Below are 27897 nucleotides of genomic sequence, written 5' to 3'. Positions count from 1 at the left end.
TTCTAGTTGTTTTATTAGTTAGATCTTCCAGCAGAGGCTGATTTAAATGGGACAGTGAAACATTCACACAAAATCTTATCAAACAACTTCCATGATGATTAGCAGCATGTTTGAATGGTGTAGGTTAAGAGTGGACAAACACACATGAAGCCTCAGTGTCTTGAGAATGTAGATGTTTGCTCTTCATTAGATGAAGTGAAGGTCTCTCAGCGGTCTCTGACCGAGATGTTTGCGACTCCATGAACCTGAGTGAGCTGAGGACAGTCGAGTGTTGCTAGAAGCTTCTGTGAGCCGGTCCGTTTGGGAACAAACGTCTCTGTCAGACACATCGTGGCTTGGCCTGCGATATCACTGAGAGAAAGGATGAGAGATGGTTATTTTATATTTTTCAGCGATGTTGTAAATACAGCAGTGGCCAAAATGTAATCAATTCACAGATGCACTTTTGCGAACTAATACATTTTTGCTATTGAAGTTAAAATCAGAGAAACCAGTAAAACATTTCTTTCTTAAATTCTTCAGGAGCCGTGAGACAAGGATTATAAACTAATCTTCTTTAGAAAACTGATATTTTTATTGTGAATGTTCAACTTGATAACCACTTCATCAGTCAACATGATTCAGTCGCTGCGAATGAACGTCTCACCCATAGTGAATGGTTCTGACGTGCTGCATTCCCAATCCCTCGATCCGGAAGATGACGTTCTTCAGCACACGGGGCAGTGGGTTCTGGAATCTGATTTTGACTTTCAGCTCTCTGCCCACCACAGCATCACATACAGGCTGAGAGAGAAAATCACACACAACTGCATTAACACAACGATACTATCAGCTGAGCAGTGGAGTCACTCAAACTCACCGTGATGATGAGGTCAGGTGTGCGCAGTCTGAAGTGGAACTGTTTGGCCAGAGTTTGTTTGGTCTCAGTGACCCGTCCAGAGAGCGTGAGCACCAGAGCCGACTGACCCTGCAGCTGGTCCTTGTAGTCCTCGTAGGGCAGACTCCACTCCAGAGACCGGACTACACCAACAACACATTCACACTAAATCAGGACTGACACTCACAATACATTTAACACATCGATTCATCGCATCTAACATAAAAGTTTGTAAATGTATGATATATGTACACAAATACATATAATGATTATGATGATTAAAGGAATGTGGCCTTTGTGTTTCCTCATATTTGTCCTTCTGTGAAACAAAAAGTCATGGCTGGACAATTTCATGTTCCTAGTCACCCTGGTGTGCTAAAATTTAAATATGAATGGGAATATTTTATGATATTTTAATCATAATAAAATCTAGGGGTGCCAATAATTGTGGTCAATGTGTTTTGAAGGAAAAAGAAAAAGGAAAAAAAAAAAATATATATATATATATATATATATATATATATATATATATATATATATATATATATATATATATATATAAGAAATAAATATATACAAACTTGTATGTTAGATGCAATTATTTAATTTAACAGCACTAATTAATAATAATTGGTTACAAATACAATATAAGTTATTGAATTAAACTGATTTAAAATAGAATTAAATTGGTTTTGTCTTATTTACAAGTACTAAACCAGTGTTATTTTAGTATTATTTATATATTATTATAGTCTTTATTTACTTTTATTTTATATTTTCCATTTTTAATTGTGTCATTTAAAAAAAAAATTCTATATAGGTTTAAGTTAATTAGAAATTATTAATTTAATTGATTAATTTTAACTTTAACTAACTTTTTTTTAAGTTTATCATCTAATATTTACATTGTATTAATAATAAAATATTAATATATTAATAATTAATATTATTAATAATATTTGGTTACAAGTATGAGTTATTGAATTGAATTTCAATAGAATTAAATTGGTTTAGTCTTTTTTTTTACAAGTATACACCATTATACTAGTGTTAATATACTATTTTAGTATTTATTTTTAAATAATTAGCTTGAATTTTTATATTTTCATTTTTATATATCTATATTTAATTATTATTTCATTTGTAGTTTTAGTAATTTTAGTATTTCAACTTATCTCAGTTTCAACATTTCTATTTTTTTTTGTTTAAGTTTATCATATATTTAGATTTTATTAATAATAATATTACAATTTATTTATGAGTTATTGAATTAAAATAGAATTAATGTGGTTATGTCTTACTTTACAAGTATAAAACACTATACCCGTGTTATTTTAGTATTATTTATATACTATTTTAGTATTTATTATTTAAGTTAGTCACCAAGGCAACATTTCTAAGTTTTTTTTAAGTTTATATTTTATTATTATTATTAATAATAATAATATTTGCTTACAAGTTCCAAATGAGTTAAATTAAATGTAATTAAAACAAAATGAAACTGGTTTTAGTCTTATTTTACAAGTATACAAGACTATAGCAGTGTTACTTTATTATTATTTATATGCTATTATAGTATTTACTAATATGTTGGATTAGCTTTTATTTTTATATTTGCGGTTTTCATTTTTTTATATATATTCTATATGTAGGTTTTTAAAGTAATGTTCATATGAGCTTTGATCTCACCCTCATGGGGCTTGAGCTCAACTCTGGTCCTGTCCTTCTTGAGGAAGGTCTTGTTGGCTTCAGAGTTGCGCATGGCTGCCACCTGGCTGTAGAGATCCACACTGCGAGCTGCGCTGCTGCTGTTCTTCAGAAGGACGGACAGAACAGCGTCCTGACCAACACACGGTCCATCACCCTCCAGGGCAACTTCAACAGACACATCACTGGCGCTGGTGGGAGAGTAGATGGACCGTTTGGAGCCGTAGCTGCAGGCCGTTTCCACAGCGGTGCGCTCCTCCGAAGAACCTGATGAATGAGGGGGAAACGAGATGGAATCTGTGTGGTGTTTTTGATATGCTTTACTATGTGCAAAGTCAACACCATTGCTGAGTATTTTCTCCTTAAAGACTACCAAAGACAGTCTCAAAATTAAAATCTTAAAGTTATGCTTTTTTATAGTTTGCTGCTGTAGGATATGTGATATGGCAAAATGTTACTTTATTATTTTTACAAAACTTTATTTTTATGTTTTTTATTTTGATGTCAATAATGTTTTTTAATTGTGCTTTATAAATACATTTGAATTTGATAGTGACACACTTAAATTTTAAAATAATCATAACATGACCAAAACATGACAAATAATATTCAGTACCAAACTGCAATTTTGAGTTTTTTATCCCCCCACAAATGCATTTTCATTTCATTCAAACAACATAAAATGTTTTGTGAAAAAAAAATTGTAAGTGCAAACATGTTCACAATTGACATATTACTGAATGTGTGTTTTCACCTTCTGGGTGTTTGTAGAGGTGTGTGATATCTATGCGTTTATCTGAGCCAACAGCTTTGGTGCTGATGCAGTGACCGACTGCACTCTTGTCAACCCGAATCACAGTGAAAGTCCCGTTAGTTTTGCGCTGCCAGTAGACCTTATCGCTGTTCACCTACAACAAAAAGAGACAAATATTTAGTACTAACACATATACATGTGCCGGTATACAGTAATATACGATATATCACGATAACGAACATGCACAATATTGTTATCGTGGGCACTTCAAAATACCATGAATAATTATTTATTATGAATTTTTTTGATTTTTAGAATGCATTTTAAGAATACTTTTCCCATCAACCGGTACTGAAGGAAGAGCATAAATGCAGCGGTTACCCCAGTAACCCCATAAACAAAGCAGCTGTGCTACTTTCTGTTTCTGTACAGTATTTAAATGTTGTAAACAGCCATTCAGATTTTTGGATTCGCAATGATGTTCTTTGCAGTACCAAATACTTAAAGACTAAACAGTCTATTTATTTTCAAACTTAAACATTTTTATATTTTAATCTGGACCACAACATGCTCTAGATAGCCTACTGATTGAAAATGTTCTGATTCTTTATTATTGTTCTGTAACACTTTACAATAAGGCTCCATTAGTTAACATTATTAACATAAACTGATGATGATGATGAAAGTATGACAACGAGTATAGTATAGTATAGTATGACAACAATTTTTTTCCAACTTATTTTAATACCGTGATAAAAGCTTAAGCAATTATTGCAACATGAACATTTGAAACTATCGCATGCCTACTAACAAACCATATTATAAATATATGTAGTGAGATTATGAGCGACAAATAGAAATATGAAGAAGATACGCTCAAAAATCAATAGGCATCATTAAATATGAAACTCTTTATGATGGAATCTTAAATTACAGGAAAGTAATTAGCATACTTCAGCGAAAACGAAGGGCGTGTCATATTTGAGGTAGACCTGTCCGCTGCGGACTGCAGTAACAGAGGTGGGACCGCAGCGGAAAACGCCCTGACTGCCCTCCTGAGGAGTGGAATCAACCACCTGCCAACCTCCAAAACCAGAAGGCAGGTCTGGACGAGACATCCAGGCCTCATTCCACACGTGGAAGTTCCTACAGAGAGAAAAGCAGCAACTTTAATGTTGGCAATTTATTAAAACAAAAATGAACCTACAACTTTTATGAAATGACAAATGCTTCCTGAGGTGTTTTGCACTTGCATTGATGCACTGCAGTATTATGGAAAAAGGAAAACTGATGCTAATGAAAAAAAATGTTACTTAAAATAAAATTATTTTATTTCAGCTAGTTGTCACTTTTTTTATTTCCCATTTTTATGTAGTTTAAATTGATGTAGTTAACTAAAACTTAAATTAAAAAAATAAAAACTATACAGACATTTAGAAAATGAATAAAAATGACAAACTAGCTAAATTCAAAATAAACTACTTTAACTACAATTAAAATGAAAGCATATATATATATATATATATATATATATAAACTAATTAAAAGTATTAAAAAATATATTAAGCATCAAAAAGAAACGTGAATACAGAGAATCATCTTACCAGATTGAATCACGGTTAAGGTGTTTAATCTCTTCAAGATTTTCGTCTAAATAAACATCTGTTGTCAAGGAAGCATCGGTGTCATGAGCAGAACTAAAGTTTGAGACTGGACGTGTGGGAATGCCAAAACACCGCAACACTGAGAAAAAAAGAGGGAAACATTAACAAATAAAGTGCCTAAGATTTCATTCCCAACCTCTCTGGTCCCATTTCCATATACCAGTCTGCCGGAAGCTAGTTATTATGGTTCATAGTTTATAGTTCATAGTTAGTATAGTTATAAATATAGATATTTTTCTTCAGAAGGCCTCTATTAACCCCCTGGAGTCGTATGGATTATTTTTATGATGGATGGATGCATTTGTTTTGGGCTTCAAAATCTCATCCCCCATTCACTACCATTATAAAGCTTGGAAGAGCCAGGATATTCTTAAATATATGTCCGAATGTGTTCATTTGAAAGAAGAAATTCATATACACCTAGGATGGCTTGAGGGTGAGTAAATCATGGGATAATTTCCATTTTTTTCACTAGTAGGAAAGTTGGTTCTATCCTCACGTTAATTTCCCTCCCTGTCAATAATGCTCAAAATATTACTCGTGTTGGTGACTCCAGCGAAGACCCAACACTGTCCATATTTGACAGGCACTCCACCACTGTTGTGGTACTGATTCAGGATGGCACTGCTTCCACTCCAGGCTGTAGGAGAGAGTCCTCCTTCATAGGTATCTTTCCAGTTACCCATCAGCACACCTTGATCATCATTGGAATTAACCTGACACATTGACAAAATGATGTTATCTGCTTCACATCTTCACAATTCATTGATCATCACTGACCTGATCAGACGTCCTTACACAACAACAGAGCATGGAAAAATGTGGATGTTGGTAAAAAGAGAGTCAAGACTCACCATGGCAGATAATACTCTGGCTATGTTAATGGGGTCTCCCCATCCTGAGCAAGGAGTGCGACTCTTCTCCAACACAAAGAAACACGCCGCCAACACTCCTTCATCAAACTAAGAATCACAGAACAGAGGTCGGAGATTGAAACAAGCACATTACAGAAAATAAAATTTTGAAATGATGTCTTGAGAATAATGCAAAATAGGGTTTCTACTTCATGGAAATCAGATATCCCAACTAATAAGTTTCGGTTGCCATAATGTTTTTGGACAAAGTTCCATTTAGTCTTTCTGCAACCATGTTTCAATGTTACAACAATAATCAGCTGACAAGTCATGTCTTGTATTGATCGACTGTTTAATTAATCTTTTATGCATTTGGTGCCAATTTTAATCAAATTACTTGCATTGCATTACATTTTTGCGATTCATTCATTCATTCTCTGGGAGTCAAACCCATGACCTTTCCATTGTTAATGCAATGTTCAACTGTCTGAGCTACAGGAAGGATAAATAAACATTCTTAAAACAAGACAAATTCATTTGAAATATATATAAATAAATAAAAAATTATTAGCTGAACAAAATTAAGAATAATTCCAAAAAACAACCATTTGAAATCATTCTTAAGTTGTCACACCAAAAAATCCCAGAAATGTTCTGGAACAAATTTATCGAAAATGAAAATTCCTACAATGATAGTGAGAATTCTTGAAAAATAACCAGATAATTAAAGGTGCAAGCAGCGATGAAAGGGCCGTCACACCCAGGGTCACAATCACCCGGTGGCCTTAGGAAAACAGTGAATAGTAGGCAACATGCATTTAAGCAGGTAAATATAGGAAAAATATGGCAGTCATTTTGACTTGCCACACTTCCTGCTGCCAGCAGGTTGCACTTTGACTATAACTGAATATTGGCATGTAAATATCTTCAGGTCAGGACTATTATCAAACGTGAAGTTTTGATTGTATGCCTGAGTTACAACAACTTCCTGTTTCGTGGCGAAACATCAAAACTTTGCCAGGCCGCCATGGACACAACGTTCAACGAAAAAACTCAAGATCTTCGCAATTTAATGTCACAAAAGCCTATAGATTAGACTGACCAAATATTATATTGATTTGATTAATGCTTTAGGAGGATTTAAAGTACTGGAAAAAACAAAAACTGCCCATATTTTGCAAAGAAAATTCAAAATATCTGACTTCCTGTTGGTTTTCAGATTTTGCTCAAAGAGACTTTTTTGGAGGTATTATGCAGTTACATGTGCCTTCCAAATTTCATACCTGTACGTGAAAGGTAGCGCCAGGGGCACTTCATTGAAATTTTGAAATTTAGCCACACCGAATTGAGTTTGAGCATGTTTAGGCCCTTAAAAATATTATCCATTTTGGAGAAGAAGAATAATAATAAACGGAACAATTCTAATAGGGTCCTCACACCATCGGTGCTTGAGCCCTAATAACATGAAACCTATGCATTTTACTGATAGATTTAAACAACTAATGAATACATTCTGTTTTTGAAATTTGACATTTTACCTGACCAAAATTCCAGGTTCTGGTACCAATCTGTTGCTCTGTTCCATAGTAGAGTTTGCCCATATCATTTAGTACATATTCAGTCCTCTCAGCTTCGTCCTTCATGTACACAGAGTCGTCTATTAAGAATAGAAAGAGAAAGAAAGTTGACATTTTAATGGATTAGCCTCAATGACACTGTTATTTCATGATTCAGTCTAATTTTCTTAGTTTCAGGTCATGATAGAAACACACACATTGTCCCCTGATTTTCTCTCTCTTCAAATAATACCTTTACACCAAGGGTTGAACAGCATGTAAAAGTCATTTTCAGGTGTGTCTGGTGAAGTGGCCCTTCCCGCCGGGCAGTTTGTTACCACATTGAGTTTGTACCGTCCAATACAAGCGGTTGGAAGGGAGTAAACTGACAGTCTGATTGTGGTCTTTGCCTGTTCAACAATCTTTGCCTCCCAGGCATCTCTCTTGAACTCCGACACTAGTGGAACAATCACAAAACTGCCCTTGTGTACTGGAATGTCATTACCTGAAAATACACATGTACAAAAATAATTTCTGATCAGGTAATCCAAGATGGCTAGGTGTAAACAAGATCATAGTTTGCTACAGTAAAGCCATGACTGACCAAGTCTCAGCTCCAGGTGAAGTTGGTCTCTATTTGGAACAAAAGGTCTGGATAGCTCAATAGACATCTGGAAACATTGTCCTCTACGGATGATGAGATGATTGCTAAAGAAAGCATCTGTGTGATGCTCCTGTCGATTTTGTCCTTTCCTGGTCCTGATGAGATCAATAGAACGTACCTGCAGTACTGCATCTAAACAGTTAGGCATACAGGGAAAGTTTAGCATGACAAACTGAAAATAAATAAACATAATTTAAATTGTTTGTTGAGAAAACCTTGTAAGCTTGTTTCAGGTTCATGCATCATTTCACCAAGTACAACATGTTCCTGGATCAACATCTTTGTTGAACAACATTCCAATCAACCAATAAGATTTGAGGTACAAGTTTACAGTTTATGTCGAGTTTAGGCTTACAGCCAGGGTTAGGTGCTTCTACATCAGTGTTATTCACCCTGATACAGTATAACCGAGGTTTTATGAGTACGCTCGTGTACACGCACAGTCGAATGCACAGCCTTGCATTAATTTTTTGTTGTTGCAGTAATTAGTTTATCCACAAGATGGCAACCTTGGCCCTGGGGCGTTGATTTACAAGGTAGTCAAAGAAAAACTGCATAAACAGAACAGACCGGAACTCATGCAAGCTACAGCGTCAATGGAGGGAACACTTCCTATAACACCAGATGTACTTGTTACATCAGAAAAAGAATGGCATCTACGCTAATATTAGTCTTTCTGTTTATCCCGAGGTTTACCGTAGTCAACCGGATTCGGGGCTGTTTCCAGATGAGACCGAGGACCGGTGCCTTGACACGACCACAACGCAGCCCTGTATCAGCAGAGATCGAGTCGACTAGATCATCCATTGTGAAGACATCATCAACATGACAGCCAGTGCCACAGTTTCCTCAAAATTATAATCACGATTAGTAATCATGTTTATTCTATCAAAAGAGTAATGTAACTATGGCTATTTTGCAAGTTCTTTACTAACCTACACTTCACCCAAAAGGCCTGTAGGTGGCACAAAGACTTAAATTTAACCAACTATGATAACTTCGTTAGATGGTAAATCAATACAAAACATGGTTTTGGTGAGCGCTTTGTAATATGTATTCACATTAGATTTTAAAGCAACACAATTCGTTTGCAATAAGACAAACCAGATTCAAATTGCCCGGCAAAATTCGTAAAGCAAAGAAAAATCATTTCTAGCTGATCAACATTATGAAAACTGGTAAAACCTTTAGGAACTTCAAAAGATAAAACCGCGAAATTCCTAATATTGCTTCCAATATTTCCAAATTATATTCATTTTCATAGAGCGGGCCAATATCGTGACGATTATTTAAAATCAATCGAGAGAAGCAGATATCGTTATCATAATAAAATATGATTAATCATGCAGCCCTAATTTAATTTAATTTGCCTTGACATTTGATATTCAACAGTATCCTTGACATTTATTCAACAGTGCTTTTGATCTGCCTGCATTGACACTGAAAAATTATATACTAATTATCAATGTAAAGCTGCTTTGACACAATCTGCATTGTAAAAAGCGCTATATAGGCCTACATAGACGAGATTGTGTGAAGAAGTTAGAAAGTACACTAATTTTTACATCTCTTGCATGAAAGAATACAAAAATGTTTATATGGGTTGTAACTCATAGGGGTATTGCAATTTGTTGCAATGTGCATGCGTCGAACGCCTGTGTACGCATACGTGTCAAGTAAGGTATAATTTGCAGGGCTGTGCGTTTGACTGTAAAAAAAAATGAAGTATACTTTCGGCTTTAGTCAGAATTAGACTGCGCCAAATTTAGTGGATTTAGATATTGTTAAAACATTTTGTTTCTTACAATAGTAGTGCAAATGTATTTTGCAATACTTATACAATAGTATATAAGTAAAATTTGTCAATGCAACATAATGACAATCAGACCTTAATATTATTTACTATACACTGTCTGCAGTATTATATATTGCTCTTACCATTCACCTCTACATGTGGACCCCTGAGAGGAAGAGAGAACATTTTCAAACTTTATTCTTAAAGCAATAATTATCTACAAAAATATGTTTAAATGGAATTGACATTTTTGTACTTGTACAAGCTGAATTAATTGCATAACACTGTGAAGAAGAAGATAGTGCTAAAGATGTTTCTGGATTTCCTAAAGGCCCATTCACACCAAGAAAAAAAAAAAAAACTTATGATTATTATGATAAAGGTCTGACAAAAAGTTCACTATATAAAAGAATAGCAGAGTTCACACCATCGCTATAATGGCACAGAGACTATATTTTGGGAATCACTTTCAAAATGATTTTATCCAGCTCATGAACGATAAAAACATTGACAGCCAATCAGAATCCATCCTGCTGTAACGAGATTGAATATTTAAAGTGACAGACAATAACACACTTAGAATAAACAGAAAGATATTGTCCGCTGGTGTGGATGCTAATATAGTTATCTTTATAGTTATCGTTCTTGGTGTGAACGGGCCTTAAGTCTCCAAAATCATCTGTATTCTAGGAAAATTAGGATTATGTGAAAAGTTAAATCACAAAAACAAAAATATAGGATAAAATATATAGCCTACATATAATAAATAACTAGAATAGAATACTTACATGTTTGCAGTTTTTGTCCTTGAATTTACTTGAAGAGTGTATGTTCCTATTTGGACAGAGTAACTGCACCTGAACAACTTGAACTTCAGTCTGGAGGCAACCCTTCCTTCACTCAGATGTTTTTCTACTCAGCAGCCTTGGCGTATATATTCACATCTTCATCTCCACCCCATCCACAGCTCAGAGCTGAAGAGTGTGAAGAATGTCCTGTATCATGACAGAAAGTTTAGTGTTGAGGATGAATCTCACATGGTAATTTTAACAGCTTATTCAAATACAGCCTGAGTGCAATCTTTAAAGCGTGACTTAAATTAAGGTAGGTCTCATTTGTTGTAATGATGTGAAAGGAGGAGTAATGAGATGATAGTGCAGAACGTTTGAACTACCTCATTAACAATACAGTAACTTCTCATCTAAATTCTCAACCGCAGGGCTGTCAGTGAAGATTTCTATAATAAGGAGCAGGGCATATGAAAGAAATGGGTAATATTGAGCCTCAAACACACATTTACAAAAAGAAAAACCCATTGTAGACACAACTCTCCGATTCACTAGTTTTTCATATTTATTTTTATAAGCCCATTACTGAATGACAAGTTGTTTTTCATCTGTTAGTTTAGACCCCTGTGGGTCTGTGGAAAGATATATAAACAAGTCATTTTCTTAAAATATATAAAAACAGTTATTGTATTTCAAAATGTATTTCTGATACACAGATATGCTTTCTCTCTGAGGTTAATGGGGCCTAAAGTGACATAATACAAATTAAACCACTCCAACAATTACCACAACATTAAAACAGTCATTCACACTGTACACAACAATGTATGAATAGACCAGGGGGGAAAAGACATGAAAAGTGTTTGTTAAGTTTGTGTTTGTTAACCTAATCAGGAACAAGTAATGAAGACGGAATGTGCAGCAAACACCTTCAGTGAATGATTCAGCCTTGTTTAAAAACTGCTCATGTCTTACATGGTGAATAAAATATTTCACTAACACAATAACTCTTTAACTGGAGGCACTAAATCACCACAATTTATGCATAATGACATAATGACTGTAGTTAAGAAATATTTTACATTTTGATTCATAACTGTAACTGTAATTGTAATGACAGATGTTATGTAAAGATAATTATGTAATAATGATGCTGTCACTTTAAGAGACGAGTACCTAATTCCCGCGCGCTGTGCCTCTCATTTCGCGGGGTGCGGTGCTGAGGTAAGCTGATTGTTTTGTTGCCTTCACGTGCTCTCGGAATTATCGTAAATACGAGTTTCCCAGGTAAAAACTGCACATGAACGCTCTCCAGTTTTGAAAGTTGAATGCAATAAGCTTGATCACGACTTCAGAAGTGAAATTTCTGATAGCACGTGAAGGCAGCATTATTTAGAACATAGAACCAACCAAGCTGAATAATAAAGTTAATAGTATAAAGTTTGAATCGATGTTGAAACATGTTTTGAGTTGTGGGAGTTATTTTTTGCTTTGAGTTAGAAAGATCATTTCTTCACAGATCATTTCTTATAGCATGTTAAATTTGTAACTTTTTGAGGGTGAGCAAAAACGCTCCGTTTTTGTGTGTCCCTTTAAATGCAAATGAGCTTCTGTTCATACCAAGAGGGCGGAGTTTATGGAGTTTCTTTTGTGTCTTTTTTATTCAAACAAACATATTGTGTTTGAGAGTAAAACTAATCATTTTGTAATTAAAAAATATATATATTGCAAAAAAAGTCTTCTTAAGGTTCAAAAATAAAAAGTTGATAACAGAATTATTTGCAGTGCGTGTAAATCTTTAAAAACTTTTTTTTTTTTGCACTTCGAGAACTTTTCATCCCAAACCCACACATTTTGCTCTCTTTTTTGCGGGTCAAAATATTTTGCCTGCGAGGTGAATATGTTTGCAAGCTGAAAAGTTTTGCAAGTTGAAAAGTTTTGTTTGCACGTGAAGCTGTAGCTCAGTGGGCGGTCTCTACCAACCAGGATGAAAGGCATTTTTCTATTGGTCACCCTCAATTGAAGTGACAAGTTGGTCACGCCCACTACGGTTTCCCGCCGCTGCTGCTGCCACCGAGAAGATAAGAGAAGCGAGAATGGCGAGCAACAGGTCGTTTACTGGGTAAGATAACTAATTTAGTATCATAAACGCAATGACAAGTGAACTGAATGATTTTCTCTTCTTATGCTGTCCCATTTAAATACTTAACGTTGGCTAGACCAGTCTGTAGTTAGTGTTACCGTTGACTAGATTTTATTAACGTTAGCCAACACTAGCAGCCAGAGCCACCATTAGTAACGTTTGCCGTGTGGTCGATGTCCAGTGTTGCTAGCTGAGCTGACATTCATAATCACATTGTCTGCGTCCGAAACCGCCTAATTCGCTACTATTTAGTAGGGGAAAAGCAGTAGGCGAGCGAATAAGTATGTCTGAAGCAAAAAGAGTAGGCGAAAATTACCTGCGTGACGTACTAATTCTCTCGAGATTCGGACGAGCGCCTACTTAAAGTGCGTCCGAAACCGCCTACTTACCTAATATATAATAGGCAAAAGCAGTAGGCGAGCAAATAAGTATGTCAGAAACCTCAGTAGTCATAAAATAGTAGTCGAGGAGTTGCCCGGATTCTGAAGTATTCCTCGCTGGATACTTTTCTATCCCAGGAAGCCACGGCTGAGGATACGTCATAAACAAACACGGAGGAGAAAAATGTGTCAAAAGTGAGTATTGAAAACCAAAAACACATTTGCTGAACTACTGTAGAGTAAACTGCTGAATGTGTAAAGATGCTAGACACTATTGTTGTGATTTTGCAGTAAAATCACGATTTATAATGTATAGATAACGGGATCTCTAGTAAACACCTTAATTTTCCAAAGTGGATTTACATATTCTAAACCATATACATCTTAAAGATGCTTACTAAATGTTTATTTAACATCTGACACGAATATCTTCTGCAAGTATTATGATTTATGAGTGCTGGATTATGTATTATGAGTGATGTGTTTGTGCTATTATTCACTGTTGTCAACACTGCTTGCATTACATGAATGAAAATAATGTAAATAAACAAATCTACAGTAACTACACAAGTTTAATCTATTTTATTTGTCCATTAGTACTGTTAATAAATTAAGGAACATTTGTGTTGGATAAGAAGTGAGTTAACACATCATCAACATGTGAATGTAGATTTGAGCACATAAATCTGAGAGGAAACTTGAATCTGGGGAATGATGCCATCAAAGGCTTTGAGTGTGGATACTACAGAAATGAATACAAGGTCTATTTAAATCTAAAGTCTAGTTTATTTTAATTATTGGAATTTAAACAGTTATTACAGCACTTTTCTGATTCTTGATGTCTGTGCATTTGCTGCAAAGCTTTGGTGGAGCAGGACCTGCAAGAAAAGCTGACAACAGTATTTGTTAGGAAAAAAAAAGAAAACCTGAAACTAAATAAAAATATATATAAAGTAACAAAATATAAAGTAAGATCACTTTGTTATTTCTAATGCAGAAATCAAGTGACATTGTGCTGTTAAAATGACTGCTTTTGTATTATATTTGTGCATTATTGTACAATGTGAATGTCCTCAGACTGGATGGAGAGACACAGCAGATCCTGGGAATGGTTCAATGTCATGGACGAGACCCTCCATCACTCCTCCTTTCAAGTGTCTCTATCAAGGACACACTGGAGGAGACGCTGCAGAGATCGAACCAGCAACCTTCTGCTGACCAGCTCAGTGGTTTAGACCATAAAACCACAAAACGAATGAAGCCACGACAAAAATTAGCAAGTAATGGTAAAAATATGAAATGCCATATGCAAGAAACCGTATGCTGACATGAATTAATTGTAAAATGTTTTAATCTGCTGATGGAGCGCACATGAATGTTTGCAGCAGCAGATTGTCCCGCACAACTTCTCCCACTCCTGCTCCAGGGTTGAGGGGTTCAGGGGTCCATCATCTTCATCTTCAGCAGTGAGGGACATGATGATGGTGTTCATCAGCTGCTTCATCAGAATAAAGCTGCAAAATTGGCACAGCTGTGTTGAGATGACAACAGGACTGTAAATACCTGATTGTTAGATCAATACATTTGAATAAAGCTTTGTTTTGTGTGTTGTTGACTTGTATATGCATTTATTTGTCATTATTACTTTTATTAATTCTTTACTTATTAATTATGCTATTATCAGTAAATGTATATATTTTATTAAGCAATGAATTAATGCATGAATTCACATCAGCTGTGTTCATGCACAGCTGTCATATAACTAAACATTACATTTTCCTTGTTTTATTAAAGTAGTAAAATGAAAAGTAATAAGTTTTTGTCAGCATTTATCATCATTATTGTGTGTAAGTGTTAGGGTGTGTTAGAAAAGCAGCTCATTCTGGTGTAATCTTAAGTATTTTTTATTACTTTGAGTACAAAGACGAGATCTTCGAGCAGCTGTCTGATGTTGCCTCTGTGCAGACATCACGAACACTGAGGAAAACCACTCTAGGTAGGGTTCAGTTACTGGTGCTGTGAGGTGTTGGTGCACCTGTCACTCGTACCTTTATTTTTATTGCAGGATCTACAATTCGTATAGTTTGGTCTGGGGTAAAAATATCCGCTTGTTAACTCGTGACGTAAGAAAACAACAAACGGTGCTAATATACAGACATAATGTGGTGTAATACTACAAAAAAAATATATATATAATCATAACCTTTACCTCCATACCAAAATCCCAGATGGCCAGACAGTGATTCATCTTTTATAAATCGTTAAAATATTAATCGCTGTGACCATGGAGACTGTTGTATAGACTAAGTATTTTAAACGTGTAACTTTAAAATGATAAATGTTTATTATGAATAAATAGCGCTCATAAACGGCCGCGGAGATGGCATTCTCAAATCAAACTAGCCGGGGCTTGGACCCAGAAACGGCGTTCCTTACGTCACGAGTTAACAAGCGGATATTTTTACCCCAGAACCTAGGCCCAACTCTACGAACATCGAAAATAGTGCCTCTCAACCTTTACGCTGAGAAAATCTAAATGTGATTATGAATGTCAGCTCAGCTAGCAACACTGGACATCGACCACACGGCAAACGTTACTAATGGTGGCTCTGGCTGCTAGTGTTGGCTAACGTTAATAAAATCTAGTCAACGGTAACACTAACTACAGACTGGTCTAGCCAACGTTAAGTATTTAAATGGGACAGCATAAGAAGAGAAAATCATTCAGTTCACTTGTCATTGCGTTTATGATACTAAATTAGTTATCTTACCCAGTAAACGACCTGTTGCTCGCCATTCTCGCTTCTCTTATCTTCTCGGTGGCAGCAGCAGCGGCGGGAAACCGTAGTGGGCGTGGCCAACTTGTCACTTCAATCGAGGGTGACCAATAGAAAAATGCCTTTCATCCTGGTTGGTAGAGACCGCCCACTGAGCTCCCTGACAGCAACATGGTGTCAGCCCAGATCTGGCCCACATCTGGTCCGCATGTAATCCACATGTACCAGATGTGGGCCGGATCTGGGCCACACCATGTTGCTGTCAGGGCTACAGCTTCACGTGCAAACAAAACTTTTCAACTTGCAAAACTTTTCAGCTTGCAAACCTATTCACCTCGCAAGCAAAATATTTTGACCCGCAAAAAAGACAGCAGAAAAGAGAGCAAAATGTGTGGGTTTGGGATGAAAAGTTCTCGAAGTGCACAAGGAAATATAAAGGTTTTTAAAGATTTACACGCACTGCAAATAATTCTGTTATCAACTTCTTTATTTTTGAACCTTAAGAAGACTTTTTTTGCAATATATATTTTTTAATTACAAAATGATTGGTTTTACTCTCAAACACAATATGTTTATTTGAATAAAAAAGACACAAAAGAAACTCCGTAGGAGTTCAGCGCCAATAGGTTGTTTGCACATGACGTCACAGCAGCAGCGCGAATGAGTCTGGAGGGCAGGGAGTGATGTTTCTATAGGAATCAAAAACTCAAAATTAGCATGTTTTGCGTCGTTTATGGTTGCTCAAATCGATAAAATCGAGAACCCAGAAGGTGTTTATATCGTTTACATAACTTATACCATTTTTTATAACTTATTTCGTTTTTTAATTTTAAAAGTTGTCGCCTTTTATAGCGTTTTGCGTCTGCAGATACTTAACGTAAATGAATATGGATACTTGCTTACCTTTTTGACTTGGTTAAATATTCACATTCTTCATGGTATCATTTGCAGGGAGGAGAAGATATTTTATCCTATTTAATTATAATTTGGTATTTTCACTTCAGTTTTGTAGCATTCTGTTCACAATGTTGATCTGGTTACCATGAGAACAGTGTCACGCGCTGCAGTTTCAGCCATCGTATGGTAGAAAATGTCCAAATAAAATAAATGTGTTCAACAAGCTGACAGAAGTCAATCCATTTATTTGTTGGAAGCGTGTAAATGCAACTAGTTTAAATGTTGTTTTTGTAAATATTCACTTTCTCAAATGACCACAGAGGAGAATCGGAGAGTCACGTTCAGGACACAGACACGCTGTATTTTTGTATTTATCTCAACCAATGACAACCAAAATCAAACCCATAGAAGCTCGTGAACAGTTTTGAAGTGGCTGTGTGCAAGTTATTATCATTCACAAGCCGAGTGATCATACTCTAAAACATAATGTTAATTATTACACAAAAACCAAATACAAAACTCAGCAAAGTATGTGATTATTTTGAGGGAAAGGCAGTGGGTTTATTTAGTGACATTATTACATTTGCTAGTTGCCTTTCCTCACCTTCTCAACCAAGGCGAAAATGTATTACCGTCCTTTTTTTCCACTAACGATATCGTGAGTTCCTATTACAATTCTCAATTCAGCATAAATGACCTACAATGGTGACATTTTTCACAATCACGACAGAAAATCAAAATACTGCTCTAACTTCACTAGTAGAAAGGCAGCGCGATCAACAAACCCAGACTAGAACTGAACACGGCGTGACGGCAGCTTCACATCCTCTATATCTGTCTCCTCGATGGCAGGAAAGTCTTTTAATTCAGCGGAAAAGTCGCTCCTCTTCATAACAAAAGGATCGCGTCCAACATATGTTGTGATTTTCTGTTTATACCTTTCTAAAGCAGCAAAGAAAGGACTTTTCCCCATCTCTTCCATTCTAATTTTCACTGCTTGCCCTCCACCGGAATTTCACGCGTCACCACAACGTGATTGCAAACAACCTATTACCTCAGATTCACTGAAAATGTCAGAAACTGTTCACCCTTTTATGTTCAAACCGGAGTCGTACAATGATGGAAAGACTCAAGAAGAAGTGACGATATGTAGAATGCAACAGGATGTTTCTAAACTGTTAATGGATGAATTTATGTAGCTGATGTGGAGTTAACTGTCTTAAAGTTATTGATTGCATATCCTGTTATGATAATCTATAAATCGCTCATGTGGGAACTGTTGTAAGATTCCTACAAAGTTAATATATGCTGCATGAAGGTAGAACAGTTGCTTAATTTAATTACGGTTATAACTTGTCATCTTGCTTTTATGACAAGCTATTGCATTTGTGTTACATACTGTATTGCAATAACATGGCCTCACCCTTTGTTGCATGTTCTTGGGGGCGGGGTTTATGTAAATTTTAGTGTTAGTGATGTCACTAACCCAGGAAGAAGCTCGTTTGTAGTCCCTAGCAGGCATTTGTTGTAGTCATTAATAAGAGATTTCTTTAAAATAAGATATTTCCCTTTGCATTGAACTTTGAGCGTCGTAACTTTGCAGATGTTGTTATGCTCAAACAGCAACATTACACACTAATTAAAGTTTAAAAAGTTAAATCACAATGAACCAGCTCTTTAAAATAACATCGATACTGTAATCAGGGCTACACATTTCAAATAATATCATTTACATTAAAATGTGTGCATGTCATGCTATTTATGTAGTCTACACACATTCAAAACAAGCTGAGAACTGTTTCGGAGTTACTTTATTGCAATGTAAGTAAATACAGACAACTTGACAATACTATAACACTCCCTTCATAATAGCTGAACCTGTCATTTAATGTAGTTCAGTGCAAACTGACTGCCTAACAAATACTCCCTTTATAATCAATGAATTAGTATAATCACAGTTTCAGACATATAGTCAAGTCAAGTCAAATTTATTTATATAGCGCTTTTACAATTGGTAATTGTTTCAAAGCAGCTTTACATATTAGAAGCACAGAAAAAAATGGAAGTGGTTAAAACTGTACAAACAAGCGTGGTAATATGTAACATATACAAGATGGTGCTACATTAAGCCAATGTCGGCTGACTTCCAGGGGTGGAAAAAACCCCCTAGGAGAAAAACCCAGCGTGCTAGCACTGGGAAAAAAGTCCTAGGAGGAAAAAACCCCTTGGAAGATATATATATGTAAATGTATATGGAGATCAAAATTTGAATTGTACATTTTTATTATAGAGATTAAAAATCGATTATATATAAATATATGTAAGCGGATACGGGGATCCTGGGCTACGTTGTAGTCAGGTCCAGACGCAGGTTCTCCATCTGACCTGGATACGGCCTGGATCCAGCACCCGGCAAACCTCAGGATAAGCAGAGAGACAGATATTAGCGTAGATGCCATTCTTGTTCTGATGTACAGGTATATCTAGTGTTATAGGAAATGTTCTCGGTTCCGGCCGACCTAATTATTGCAGCGTAACAATCCTTTAACGGATTTGAAAAATGTTAATGTATTGATAATGTGTTATGTGTATGCAAGAGCAAAGAGATGTGTTTTTAGTCTAGATTTAAACTGACAGAGTGTGTCTGCTTCCCGAACAATGCTAGGAAGATTGTTCCAGAGTTTAGGTGCTAAATAGGAAAATGATCTGCCGCCTTCAGTTGATTTTGATATTCTGGGTATTATCAACTGGCCTGAATTCTGAGATCGCAATAAACGTGAAGGACTATAATGCATTAAGAGCTCACTTAGGTACTGGGGAGCTAAACCATTTAGAGCTTTATAAGTAAGTAGCAAGATTTTAAAATCTATACGATGTTTAATAGGGAGCCAATGTAATGTTGACAGAACTGGGCTAATATGGTCATACTTTCTGGTTCTAGTAAGAACTCTAGCTGCCGCATTTTGAACCAACTGTAGTTTGTTTAAAAGCCGAGCAGAACAACCACCCAGTAGAGCGTTACAATAATCTAGTCTTGAGGTCATGAATGCATGAACCAACTGTTCCGCATTTGTCATTGAGAGCATATGTCGTAATTTAGATATATTTTTTAGATGGAAGAAGGCGGTTTTACAGATACTAGAAACATGACTTTCAAATGAAAGATTGGTATCAAAGAGCACACCCAGGTTCCTAACTGAGGACGAAGGTTTAATGGAGCACCCGTCAAGTGTTAGAGAGTATTCAAGGTTTTTTCGTGAGGAAGTTTTTGGTCCAAAGATTAGGAAATCAGTTTTTTCTGAATTTAATAATAAGAAATTTCTTGTCATCCAGTTTTTAATGTCAGCTATGCATTCTGTTAGTTTTGTGAATTTGTAGGTTTCGTCAGGGCGCGAGGAAATATAGAGCTGAGTATCGTCAGCGTAGCAGTGAAAACTAACACCATGCTTCCTAATTATCTCTCCTAAGGGCAGCATGTACAGAGTGAAAAGCAACGGTCCTAATACTGAGCCTTGTGGTACCCCATATTTAACCTGTGATCGATACGACATCTCTTCATTAACTACCACAGACTGATAACGGTCAGATAAGTATGATTTGAACCATGCCAAAGCAATTCCACTAATGCCAATATAGTTTTCAAGTCTTTTTTAAAAGAATGTTATGATCGATAGTGTCAAAAGCAGCACTGAGATCTAATAACACTAATAGAGAAATACAGCCACGATCGGATGATAGGAGTAGATCGTTTGTAACTCTAACGAGAGCAGTCTCAGTACTATGGTATGGTCTAAATCCTGACTGGAAATCCTCACAGATTCCATTTCTTTCTAAAAAGGAACACAGTTGTGTTGAAACTGCCTTTTCTAGTATCTTTGACAGAAAAGGTAGATTCGAGATTGGCCTGTAATTTACTATATCTCTCGGATCTAGTTGAGGTTTTTTAATAAGAGGTTTGATAATAGCCTGCTTAAAGGTTTTTGGCACGTGTCCTAGTGTTAAAGATGAATTAATTATATCAAGAAGTGGACCTACGACCTCTGGAAGCATTTCTTTCAGTAGTTTAGTCGGCATTGGGTCTAACATACATGTCGTTGATTTTGATGATTTGATATGTTTAGATAATTCTTCCTCTCCTATAGCGGCGAATGATTCTAGTTTTACCTCAGGGACACTACAGTGCACTGTCTGAAGAGAAACTGTAGACGGTTGCATGTTTATAATTTTCTCTCTAATATTATCAATCTTGCAAGTAAAGAAGTTCATAAAGTCATTACTGCTGTGCTCTATGGAAACGTCAGCAGTTGAATCTCTGTTTCTAGTTAATTTTAGCCACTGTGTCAAATAAATACCTAGGATTATGTTTGTTTTCTATTAAGAGATTTGAAAAATAAGTAGATCTAGCATTTCTTATGGCTGTTCTGTACTCAATCATTTTTTTCTTTCCACGAAAGGCGAAAAACTTCTAGTTTTGTTTTCTTCCAACTACGTTCAGCTTTTCTAACAGCTCGTTTTAGAGCCCGAGTGTGCTCATCATACCACGGCGTTGGATTAGTTTCCTTAATCTTCTTTAGACGTAAAGGAGCGACCGCATCTAATGTGCTGGAAAAGAGAGAGCCAATAGTTTCTGTTGCAGCATCGAGTTCTTCTATGTTGTCAGGTATACTAAGGCGATGAAACTGCTCGGGGAGATTATTTATAAAGCAATCTTTAGTGGCAGACGTGATTTTTCTACAATATTTATGGCTGGGTGGTGGTTTTGTAGCCTTGGCTAATTGTATTATACACGAGACTAAATAATGATCTGATATATCATCGCTCTGCTGTAGAATTTCAACAGCATCAATATCTATTCCATGCGACAGTATTAGATCTAGGGTATGATTACGACAATGAGTGGGTCCTGACACGTGTTGTTTAACTCCAATAGAGTTTAAAATATCTGCAAATGCCAATCCAAATGCGTCTTTATTATTATCTACATGGATATTAAAATCACCAACAACAAGGACTTTATCCGCAGCCAGTACTAACTCTGATAGAAACTCAGCAAATTCTTTGATAAAGTCAGTATGGTGCCCTGGTGGCCTGTATACAGTAGCCAGCACAAATGTCAACTTACATAATGTTACATAAAGCACCATCACTTCAAAGGAATTATATTTGAAATTCTTTTGAATGATTCTGAATATATTACTATAAATTACAGCAACACCTCCCCCTTTGCCTTTCTGTCGAGGATTGTGTCGATAATCATAACCTTGAGGACTAGATTCATTTAAAGTAATGTAATCGTCTGGTTTTAGCCAGGTTTCTGTCAAACACAGCAAGTCTAGTTTATTGTCTGTGATAATTTCATTTACAATAAGTGCTTTTGAAGAAATAGATCTAATATTCAGTAACCCAAGCTTTATCATTTGTTTATCTGATTTATCTGTGATTTTCATTTTTTGAACATCAATTAAATTTTTACCCTTAAAAGGTTTTGGAAGTTTTTTGTATTTACTAGTTCGAGGTACAGACACAGTCTCTATGTGATAATATCTAGGTGAAAGTGTTTCTATGTGCTGTGAATTATCTGAGTTCTGTGACGTGAGGCGGCTAGCAGACGGTCGGTTTAGCCAGTTTGTCTGCGTCCTGATCTGGGCCCTGGTTTGTCATGTTTCAGCTCTAAGACTGTTAGCATAGCATCTTGAATCTGAATTTCAGTATTCAAAAAACACATTCATTCTTATACATTTATTCAAATGAAAATGTACTATGGAGTAATAAAGTTCATTCTTGGAACCAAATTTTGCATCTTCCATCAGGTGAACAGGTTTCTAATGTTGTTTTAGGGTTTATTAAATGTGCTTAGTAAAGAACACCATATTATAGTCAAAATGTTATAGAAGTACTGGTTTTTAAGCATTATTATAAGACTTTTCATCATTTGAGGGAAGAAAATTACGCTTATGACACATCATAACTGAAATTAATTACATTGGTTATAAATTAAGTTGATACAAATATTCTTATAAAATATGAAGTTACACACATCTTAATAATCTGGCTTGTGATTAAGTATGCCATTCAAGTAAATGAAATGAAGAATATGTAATAAATTTGGTTACTTTTATTGTAAACCATAAATAAACTTTAGGTCCCTCAAAATTAACAGAATGTATGAGACACAAAATGCAATTTCATATATAAATAGCCTCTAACCATAAGCCTTAGGTTCCATGTGCACTCAGCAAGTTTACATAATCCATCTCTGTTTAACCATAAATCATTTCACTAACAACAACATTGGCGAATCCATGCACTTGAGTGAGCTGAGGACAGTCAAGGGATGCCAGAAGTTTATGTGGCCCGTGACACTTGGGAATAAAGGTCTCCATCAGTTTCACTGTGGCCAGACTTGGAATGTCACTGAGTGAGAAAATTATGTACATATTTCATTTGTTTTAGCCTACATTGTGCTCATCAGTCAACTAATTTATTTCAAGCAGTGCAAATTAATATAATACTCTTGCATCTTACCCATATTTAATTGTTCTGACATGCTGCAATCCCATTCCTTCAAAATGGAAAACTACGTTCTTCAGCACACAGCGCAGTGGGTTCTGGAATTTGATTTTGAATGTAATCTCTTTGCCCACTACACCACCGCATACAGGCTGAAAAAAGAAAGATGTACAAAAGACAATCAGGCAATAGTCCGCAAATTTTGGTGCAGCAAAAAAGAACACAAACACAAAAATGAAATTTCAATATATTAAGAGTTCATAATAAAGAAAACGCACAATGATAATGAGATCTGGTGTGCGCAATCTGAAGTTGAACTGGGTGGCCAGTATCTGTGTCGTCTCTAAGACCCGTCCAGAAAGTGTAAGTATCAGCGCTCATACCTCATACCGCAAGGTCCACTCCAGAATTTGGAGGAAAACAAGATATAAACGGTGAGTGAATACTAATGCTTTCATAACAAATCTGATTGAATAAACTATAATTGACCAAAAATTGAGGCATATCTTGATAGAAATAAATGTTGTGAAGTTATTTCCATCAAGAGGTGCCTCAATTTTTGGTCAAGATCTTGTATTGACAATGCAAGAGTCGAGCACTCTGTAAAGTCTCCTCCAGCACATCCCAAAGACTTTCAATGAATTAAAGTTCTGGAAGAAATGAAAAGCTATCAATTAGGGTTAGAGAACTGTTCCCAAACATATAACATGCTAGAAACATAGTTATCACAGCAATAATGATCCAGTCAAAGACTCTTAAGTATTTTCCTATTTAATTCCAAACATTGGGCAGGCAGTGTATAATTCTTTAGGTTGTCAAAACGCATCTGGTTGGGTATCAAGATGGCATCTAACTAAAGGCCTAAACTGACATAATCTCAGCTCCACATGAAGTTGGTCACAGTTAGGGTTAAAGGGTCGGGACAGCTCAATCCACATCTCAAAACATTGTCCTCTACGGATGATGAGGTGATCGCTAAGATAACGATCCGTGTGATGCTCTCGTCGATTTTGTCCTCTCCTGGATTTGATGAGGTCAACAGAGCACACCTGCAATGGCAGACCTGAGAAATAGAAAACAGTTGATGATCAGAGTAGGGCAGTCAGTTCATTAGAATTTTTAATCAAATTCATTACATGATATGCTACATATAATTGGCTGATGTAGATCAAAACACATCTTGCATCATGCATTACACCCCAAAGACCTCTTACCATTCACCACAGGCTCCACATGTGTCCACGAGTCTGTTCAATTATTCATAATTCTGGTGGTGACATGCTCCTTGTCATCAGATTTTTGACTCGATTTGAGGTGATTGCAACAGCAATGCTCGCAAACAGATGCACTGCCTGCCTCTGTACACTTTTCAGACTCCAGTATAATGGCTTTGAATGACCTTTTACAAGAATACATGATTAGTTAATCATCAGTGATTGATAAAAACAAAACTCACATAATCAACTATTTGAAAGAAGGTTGTTGGGGTCTGTTGAGATTGGGCTCTCAAATTCCATACAGGCCTCCGGCTTTCTCAACTTCTTTAACCCTCAAACGAATTTTGGCAACAAAATATGCAAGCGTTCCGCCATGGAATAAAACAATTTAAAAGATAATTGCGACTTTATATCTTGCAATTCTGACTTCTTTTCTCAGAATCGTGAGATAAACTCGCAATTGCGAGAAAAAAGTCAAATTCTGAAGATATGACTTTCTTCTCAGCATTCCGAGTTTATATCTCACAATTCTGACTTCATAACTTGCAATTGTGAGAAAACAAGTCAGAATTGCAAGATGTAAACTCACAATTACGAGAAAAAAAGTCACAATTACCTTTTTTTATTTTTTATTCAGTGGCAGAAACAAGCTTCCATACAAAAAACTCAATTAAGGATCCGCAGCTTTTTTGTCAATCCTGCCAGAACATTTATTGCTTTTAGGTTTATCAATTCAGTTACTTATACAGACATATACAGATAAATGCATAGATTACCTCTTCACATAATCAGGGAAAAACTTATAAACACAATAGACTTCTTGGGCTTCACCTGACCAAATCTTTAAAATCTACCATTTTTTTTTTTTTTTTTTTTTAGCAATGAGCAAAATAAAATTAGATCACACAAGCATAAAACAAGTTAATTACTTACATGGTTGTAGTTGTGAACGTCCTGAATGTGTTATCTGAAAGAATTAATAAAGCGATTGTGAAGTTGATCTCTTCTTTTGTTCTTTTGTTTCTCTCCTCTGCAGCTCAGCATATATTCACATCTCTATCTCCACCCCATCCACAGCTCAGAGCTGAAGAGTGTGAAGAATTTCCCATCTGATGAAGGAGAGATTACTGTTTAGGATGAGTCTCACAAGTTAAATGTAACAGGTTATTTAAATACTTCCATCAGCACGAATTTTCAATCCAAAACCATCAAAGTATTAAAGATGGAATGTGTTGCAAATGGCTCCAGTAAATGAATGAATCCTCTGGAAATAAAGAAAAAGGCATTCATCTTCATGGCAATGTCTCATTGACAGTAATTCCTCACCTAACAGACGCACCAAATTACATATTGCTTGCCTATCACTAATATAATTTCATTATATTATCATTATTACTGTGATTATTATGTTTCTAGCATGTTATATGTTTGGCAACAGTTCTTCTAACCCTAATTGATGGAGTGTGTAGCTTTTCATTTCTTAAACAACCATGTAGAAAGACACATCATAGTCATATTTCAGGATGACCATGTCAAGATTCCTCAGGCTCAAACTGTTAAAGAATGAGTCCAGACCTTAAATTCATTAAAGTCACTGGGATGTGCTTGAGGAGACTTTACAGAGTGCTCGACTCTTGCATTGTCAATACAAGATCTTGACCAAAAATGGATGCACCTTTTGATGGAAATAAATGTTGTTGTGATGTTATATTATATTGTTCATATCATTTTAGAGAAGAGTCATTGATGTGCAGGGATATCCCCAAGATTATGAATTTTGAGCATCTGACAAACAGTAGTGAAATTTGGAACACAAAACACTATATGTATTTGGTTGATAGATTGGTTGATTTATTACTACAGATATAATACACATTTTCATTTTAACATCATTATTTTTCATTTGCACTTTCAGCAGTGTTGCAGAGAATTATCAAGCAAAACAATAACTTTCTGAAACATTTTTTGACTGCAGTCATCACAATCCAACATACAGTAATCAAATCAATTGCAAGGGCATGAGTCGGCTCGCAGCACGGATCTTCTCATGACTGGATTTGATGACTGGAAAGCGCCCAATCATCTTGTTTCCACATGACTGCCTGCCTTTGCAGTCACCGCTAACATTCTTGACGTCTTGATCATGGCATGACATCAGAGTGCTGCGCTCACAAACAGGCTTGCAGAAAGCCTCTTTTGAATCTCCTGAATCGAGTTTGATAACTGGAAAATGCCCGGTCACCTGGCTTCCCCATGGTAGCATGCCTTTGCAGTCATCTTTAATATTCTTGCAGGCAACTTGCTGACAATCATAATCAAGGCATGGTGGGATGTAGTTGTATGGGTTACTGCAAGGATTGTTGCATGCCACTTTCTTGCAGTTGCCCTTACAACCACATTCACAGCATGATGGGATGTGGTTGCAAGGGTTGTTGCAATCCTCCAGTGTAGTGACTGCAAAACGTCCGACTGGGCAACACTTGATGATTGACTTTTCACAAGACATAGTGTGAGCTGCAACAAAAAGACTGTGAGAAAGAAAATAAATGGCAAGACAAAACTGTCTTTAAGTAGTTATTCAAAAACAGGAAACCCTAGTCATTGGATAAAGCCATGTTTCCTAAAAAGGGTTTAGCTACAGAGTTTTACACTGTTAAAGGGGACATATCGTGAAAAACTGTAAAATTTGCATGCATGTTTTCTGGAAGCTAGGATTAAGTGCATGTTAAAGGTTAAAGGTACAATATGTAAAATTTTTGCAGTAAAATATCCAAAAACCACTAGACTAGTGTTATATATTTTGTCCAGCTGATTACTAACAGTATCTCTAATGTTTTCAACTACTTGTAAATCATGAGAAAATTCCCATTCTAAACAGTGACACGGGGCAGTGCAGTCGCCTGTCAATGACGCCAGTTACCTTTGTTACCGCCTTTACTGACGTAGAAACCACATGACAACAGTGCCGTGGACAAATGCGGAAGTAGTGTCTAGCGTCCAGCAAACCACTAGCTCGCTTCAAGCAGATCCTTATATACTTCTTGCACGTTTTATGGTGGATTGTGTTACTTATTTATGGAACATAATTACTGTTTACCATCTGCGGCTGGTTCTGTCGACAAGGACAGCTCCCGTAAACTCATTACCGTAAAAGCGAAAGCGGCGCCGGCGACTGTGTCATAATAAAAGTCCCGCTGCTCGTGAGGCGTGTGTTGATCAATCGCTCCAGCTCCTCGTTCAGCTCCCGCAACACTCGCTCCTGCTCTGCTTCATACTACAGTAAAGTTAATAATCGCATCCACAAACATGAGTTC

The 27897-nt window shown here is 36.1% G+C and overlaps 1 protein-coding gene across 1 annotated transcript; it reads right to left on the bottom strand.

Annotated features, from left to right (window-relative positions):
* Positions 1 to 206: 206 nt before the first annotated feature.
* LOC137008808 (protein-glutamine gamma-glutamyltransferase K-like) lies at positions 207 to 27726 on the bottom strand. The gene is made up of 18 exons (XM_067370523.1): positions 27681 to 27726; positions 26621 to 27097; positions 24221 to 24429; positions 23382 to 23518; positions 14586 to 14696; positions 10015 to 10037; positions 8017 to 8208; positions 7666 to 7917; positions 7395 to 7513; positions 5857 to 5964; positions 5541 to 5718; positions 4943 to 5081; positions 4292 to 4484; positions 3339 to 3492; positions 2567 to 2851; positions 860 to 1020; positions 647 to 783; positions 207 to 351 (listed from the first exon to the last, which is right to left on the bottom strand). Exons 1-18 carry the CDS (start codon positions 27724 to 27726, stop codon positions 207 to 209), a joined length of 3066 nt encoding a protein of 1021 aa, XP_067226624.1.
* Positions 27727 to 27897: the final 171 nt, after the last annotated feature.

This window comes from Chanodichthys erythropterus, chromosome 20 (genome assembly GCF_024489055.1).
Source record: "Chanodichthys erythropterus isolate Z2021 chromosome 20, ASM2448905v1, whole genome shotgun sequence".
Classification (NCBI taxonomy): domain Eukaryota; kingdom Metazoa; phylum Chordata; class Actinopteri; order Cypriniformes; family Xenocyprididae; genus Chanodichthys; species Chanodichthys erythropterus.
Note: the sequence above shows the minus strand (reverse complement) of the source record. Positions and strands in the feature narration are given on the sequence as shown.

Excerpts from the sequence above, each read along its gene's own strand:
- LOC137008808 (XM_067370523.1), bottom strand. The coding sequence starts at position 27,726 with ATGAGTTTACGGGAGCTGTCCTTGTCGACAGAACCAGCCGCAGATG. Across the intron at positions 1,021-2,566 it reads TGAGCTCAAGCCCCATGAGG|TCCGGTCTCTGGAGTGGAGT; the intron begins GTGAGATCAAAG and ends TTGTTGGTGTAG. Across the intron at positions 784-859 it reads CACCTGACCTCATCATCACG|CCTGTATGTGATGCTGTGGT; the intron begins GTGAGTTTGAGT and ends TTTCTCTCTCAG.